Genomic DNA, 6,285 nt, shown 5'->3' on the forward strand with positions numbered 1-6,285 from the left:
GGCGAATTGGACGGCGGAGGAGGCTTGACCTGAATACACTCGTTCGTCAGTAACTAACGTGTGCTCTCAATACATATATATCCGGCCCATAGCCCAATCATTTGGATAATTAGGTTCAGCCCATTTTGTTAAGTCTTTTAATAAATCGGGCCTGGATGGACCTGTCTGTCTTTATTCTAAGGCTTGGTTGGTTATTTAAGAGGTGCACAAATCGGGTTTTTCAAATACCCGGGTTCGGTATAGAACCGGGTTCGGGTATGACCTTGTATTGGAAAATCGGCTATTGGTAATACCCAGGTCGGGTTCGGGTCCAGGTATTGTCTCTAAAAACCATACTCTATGCATCGGGTTCGGGTAGGGTATAGAACCGAGTATTTAAATAACTTATTTTCGGGTATTGAAAAAACCGTATTTTTGGTTTTTTTCGGGCTTTTCTCCAGGTATTTGTTGGGTATATATTGGATTTTTTTAAAAGTTTGCACTTTTTAGGGGTATTTTTCAGGACATCGGGTATTTGAAATAACCGGTTTCGGGTATTGGAAAAACCTACCGGTTCGGGTTTTCGGGTATTACTGGGTACAAATCGGGTCCAGTTCGGGTTTTAGCACCGAAATGCATACCATATCTGTACCCTACGGGTAGGTTCGGATTTAAAGAAAAAACGGTTCTGGGTTTTTATTTTGGGTTCGGGCTTTTTGTCCACCTCTGGTTATTTATATTTATAATTTAATTAAAAACAGTAATTAGGGCTGGCAATTAGGTACCCGTTTATAACACGATAAAATATGTTAATAAAAAAAGTGCGGTATATGATTTTTTATTTTCATAAGTAATTGAAATTAGTAGGCTAGACTCAGTTTTTCTTTATTGGCACATGAAAACTTAAAATTGTATTATAGTCATGTCAAATGAATAAAGTAGTTAAATGAGTCGGATTCATGTTTGATACGTTTGTTAAGTGTATCGCTTCAAACCTGTTAAGACATGAATTGTCAGCCATACCTGTAATTAACTTATTTCTTTGATCATTGTGTAATTGTGTTTATTGTCTATGATTTATCTTAAAACTGGTTGTGTGATTACACAACCAATTTAAAAATTGGTTGTGTAATTGTGTTTGTTGTCTATGATTTATCATTGTGTAATTGTGTTTTTGAGTAGGGTTCAGCGTGTTGTACATGGAACCTCTTCAGCTTTTAGGTCCCAAAGTTTCATTTTTAGCAGGATTGGATTTGATATTCAAAAGGGGTTGCTGCACAACTTGTTGCCCGTTTGTCTGCCACTTTATTGTAATTGTTTTAAAGGTTTATTATTATTATTAACAAGGAAAAAAAATTAAAAAGTTTTTGAATTTTCTTCTATATTTTAAAGTTTTGAATATGTAACTGTGTATATGTCTAGTGTTTATAAAATACAATCAATTACGAAAATATCATTGCAAACTCATGAACTTGAAACGAAAAACGTTATTCAAACCAGGAAGTCAATCGTCTTTGGTGGGTTTGGTCCGCCTGATACGTCCGGTTTAGTTTGTCGGTTTTTAAAATCGTAGTTACTCGTTCAATATAGAAATTTTGAAAAAAAAAATGAACCCTACCATGAATAACCACGGATAAATTAAAAAACAAAAATAAAACAAAAAAAAAAAAAAAAGAAAAACGAAAATAACTAAACAGGATATGATTGCGTATAATTATATATTCAAGCCAACATTATTATCTTGCAGGTCTTGTCTATTATCTTGAATAATTAAAACCAGTCTAATATATATTTTCTTTATTTCAATTATTAATAAGTGAATTATATCAATTATCAATTAAGTTTTCATACAATGTTCAGTTCTCTTGATTATAGTGTTGAGTGATTTAAAATACAAACGTCAAAATCAGCATAATCAATTAACATCTCGTCTTAAAAATATTTACTCAATCATTGTAAAGTTATAAAGTTAAAAGAGAAGGTTTAATAACCCGTTAAATTATAAAATAAAAAATAAAAAGATAGGTATTTCATATTTGGATGGCGGACAGAAATGGATAGAATCGCGACATCGGATGCTCTCTTCAAGAGAAATGTTGTGAATGAGATAATATGGTGCCCTCTTTGTGAAGGCGAAAAGGAATCGGCGGTTCATGTGCTAACGTCTTGCTATGTTGCTACGGTAATATGGCAATTCATTAGTAGTTGGTGTGGCTTAAACCCGGTGTATGCTTTTGATGTACGAGACCTGCTTAAGATTCATCTAACTTGTGGAGTAGATAAAATAAAACAAAAGGCGCTTCAAGCTTTAATCCTTACGACGTGTTGGTGTATTTGGAAGGCTAGAAATGAGGCTATTTTTGATAATAAGAGAGTCTCGGTTAATAGAATCTAGAAAGACATCAAACGGCTTAGCTTTCTTTGGGTGAAAAATAGAGAGGAACTTGTAGACATAAGTTGGGATAGTTGGTGCACTTTTTCGTTTTAATTTTCTTGTTTCGGTGTTTTGTATTGGGCCTTTGTTGTGTATAGTAGCCTCTTGCTAGTCTAGGCTTCTTTTTTTTTATTTTTCAATAATTTCAGCAGTTCAAAAAAGAAAGGTATTTCATATTTGCTAGCAAATATAGAGAGGTAGAATAGAATAGACGGTGAGTTAATTGGCTGGCAAGCTCGTGTCTACAGAATATCTCAACAAATGCACATGGACACGTGGCTTCTCATCGTACAACCACACACTATCCTATTCGCATTTATTGCTATTCTAAGTTTTACAATTCACATTTTGTCTTACGTTATTATTATTTTTGTTTTTTACTTCGTAAAATACTATATCCATCTAAATTATTTTTTCATATATCTTCTGATTTCATGTTAAAGAAAAACCGAGAAGAGATTGAAAAAACATAATTATTGGTATCATAAGTTTATCCATACAAGGGGTATGTTTGGCAAAACTAGCTAGTAGCTATAGCTGGAAACTGCTAGCTGGTGGTTGGAAGTTGTAGCTGTTGCTGATAGCTGTAGCTTTTTAGATATATTTAAATGTTTGACAGAGTAGCTGGAGCTTTTAATAAAATGTATAAAATTACTAAAATGTCCATAAGCATAAACAAAAATAGTGAATGTATTTATTTTGGAAGGTTATTTAAGTAAATTAACATATTAAAAGCTTGTAGTTTTTTTCTAAACATTACTAGTAGAAGTTTTAAGCTTTTTCTTCTGACCTAAAAGCTTAAAGCTCCTTGAACCAAACAAGGCTTTAATTGAGTATGAACTTTTTCTTAAAAGCTTAAAGCTTGTAGCCCCTAAAAGCTCATAAAAGCTTCATGCTTAACATACCCAAGATATAATAAAATTATTCGAATTAAAAAAAAAAAAACTATTCAATAGCATGTATCAATTATCATAAGTACATAACCAGCCGTTATCAAACTAGCCGTTTATTTTTATGGTTGGATAGTTTAAAAAAATGAATGACAACATAAATAATTTAAAACAAAATATGAAGGTTGAAATGCAGTCCAATTATTTGATTCAGTTCGTCAGTTTAGGTTACTCTTAGATGGAGTTATGTAATTAGTTTTTAATCCGGTCAGTTGATCTGTTCTGTTACGATTATGGTGTTAAGAAATAAAAGATAAGTACAACAGAGTTTTTATTTTTTGTTTTTGGTTATTTACCAATACATTGCATATAATGATTGCCTAAATAAATAAATTTGCGGTTTATAATTTGTTTATGAGAGACATATGCAAGGATTGATAATAAATTGCAATAATTCACATCATGTGAAAATTTTAGTTGTCTTCAAATAAAACACGTTAGAGTACATGTTATTCAAATAGTTAAGTAATTATAAGTCCAAATTATATATGCCTTTATTTTTTAATTGAGTTCTTTTTTAATTATTTTATTTTATAGCTATAGTAGGTTTGATTGAAAATGAGTATTTTTTTTCTTTTACTAGCTAAAAAGATATTATTCATCAGAAATCAAAGAAAAATTTAGGCTAATTACAACTAGAAGTTTTGAAACTCATAATTCTAATTGCAATGCATGAAAGAAACAACCCGACGAAGCTGAGAATTTCAGACACCAAAGTGTTCCTAGCATACGCTACTTTCACGAACTTGTATAGCTTTTTAGAATATGAAACACCCGATATATTACCGACCTAGCTGTGAAATTTCTTGCTCTTGCGAGAAGTCATAAACGCAACAGCATGCGAATCATGTGATCGGCCGATCCCACCCCATAAACATTGGCCACTTAGCGAACACGCATATTATAAGCGAGTATTATTAGTGTTAAATTATAATTATTACTACTAAATTAAAACAAAGATAATTTGCATACTTACTAACTTATGTACTTATATTTTAATTCCGATAAGAATAAAAACGTGTCACCATCTCAAATGATGTGATCTCAAATTAGTTTTATAGAAAACAGCCAGCAAAAATCATTGTTTTATCATGAATTCATGATATAATGTATTCTTGTAGTACATAAATAGTAACTTCTTTATTCTTCAGATATATGTTTCTTTTTCTTCTTTTGTTAGAATGCCTGAATTCTACTTTATACAAGACTTAACTCAATAATTCCCAACCTGTCAGTGTTTAAAGGCTTTGAGATCAATGAACTGTCAACCATAATTGACAAAATCTCCCCTCAAATTTATTTTTTTTATTTATTTACAACAACTAATTAAGAGACTCTATGATACTTTGCATTTCCTTTGTCTTTTTACAACACTTGGACTATCACCACTTGAAAATACATATGTTTACAACCCCCCCCCCCCCCCCAAAAAAAATGTCGATAATTTTAAACGATCAACTTTTATGAATAAAAATGAATACTAGCAAGATGCTAGGATTCATAAATACTCCATTATACACTGAAATTTCTCTTACCCGATTGTTTATATAAAATTTTGTTTTCTTTCTTTCTTTTATTTTCTTTCGGTCTATAAGTTGTATGAACTATTAAGATCATTCATACGAGCATTCACACTCCATCCACTATCTCTATCACTATAACATTTTTTAATATTTTTTTAATTTTTAAAAACCTCCCACATCTCATTCCATGTTTTTATCTTTATCTTATTCAAAAATTATTGTTCTATGATTTTTTATCATTTTTATACACTCACAAAAAATTGATGGATGATGAATAGTAGCTTTTTAAATATTAAAAATTGTTATAGCATTTTAAAAAAAAATATGGTGGATGGGATGTAATATGTTTTTATAAGTTTTTTTATATATATTGTAAAGATGGGAAAAAGATGGTGGATGTAAAATATCACAACGTTTTGTTTAGTTTTGTCGTCAAGAGAAATGTTAGGTTCATAAGAGAAAACAAATATGTAAGCTCGTTGTGAACAAAACAAATAATTTTGGTGGTTTAAGGGGGTCTAGTGTTACAAATGTTATCATAGCCACTTCCATAATGAAAGTGAGACAATCCTCACCGAGGATGATGAGTCCCGGGGGGGGGGGGGGGGGCTTATAACACCTTAGGCAAATCTCACATAGTTCTGTTTGGTTATGTCCATATGAGAGATGTTGGGTTCATAAGTATTGTTTCGTCTCAAATATCATTGGCGTGTTTTGGGTTTAAGACTTCAAGGCGGGGGATGAGATAAAGGATAACTCCATAACAAGTCGATCACAGTTCAGACGAATGCAACCTTTCTTGATTATCGAGCGTATGTATTGGTTGTGTTTGACTAAGCGCATGGGTTTGGACAAAGACGATATTCGGAGATATTAAGAAGAAAGCATTACTTGTCATTTATTTTGTTAGGACAGTATCCATAACAATTTTATAAATAATGACTTTTCATGTAAACATGACTCATTTCAGTCATCAATTACTGGATTTGGTAGTGATTCACGTGTCATGCGTTGAGCCTTCTTATCGGTATGTTAGTTGCCCGCTCCAAGGTTTTCGTCCCCGTTAAGGCCGCAAGTTATAATTTTAAACGAAAACTATCTAGAAGATTGAAAGACATCTCTATGCCCTATTTAGTATATAGTCGTGCCAAATAGCAATATTGTAAAGGAGAAAATGACAACTCTATGAATTTAAGTAACATAGTCATGTAGTCTATTACAACCTATATGACTTCCCTTGGCAAACATTCATTTCAATTTTTTAATATTTCAATCCTTATAACACTATTCTTCTATGGCTAGAGACAACATTAATCTTTTCCTCTATAGGATAAGATGACATTACTAGGCTTTCCGGATTTATTCTTAGTATATAGAGTGCCCTTGTGCCCCTTATCAA

General features: G+C 31.9%; 1 protein-coding gene across 1 annotated transcript; it reads left to right on the plus strand.

Annotated features, from left to right (window-relative positions):
• Positions 1 to 2,032: 2,032 nt before the first annotated feature.
• LOC143595955 (uncharacterized) lies at positions 2,033 to 2,374 on the plus strand. The gene has a single exon (XM_077074842.1). The coding sequence runs from the start codon at positions 2,033 to 2,035 to the stop codon at positions 2,372 to 2,374; it is 342 nt and encodes a 113-aa protein (XP_076930957.1).
• Positions 2,375 to 6,285: the final 3,911 nt, after the last annotated feature.

The sequence above is a fragment of the Bidens hawaiensis genome, unplaced genomic scaffold (genome assembly GCF_021521415.1).
Source record: "Bidens hawaiensis isolate Kalapana, Puna unplaced genomic scaffold, B.hawaiensis_p1.1 tig00045921_1, whole genome shotgun sequence".
Taxonomy (NCBI): Eukaryota; Viridiplantae; Streptophyta; class Magnoliopsida; order Asterales; family Asteraceae; genus Bidens; species Bidens hawaiensis.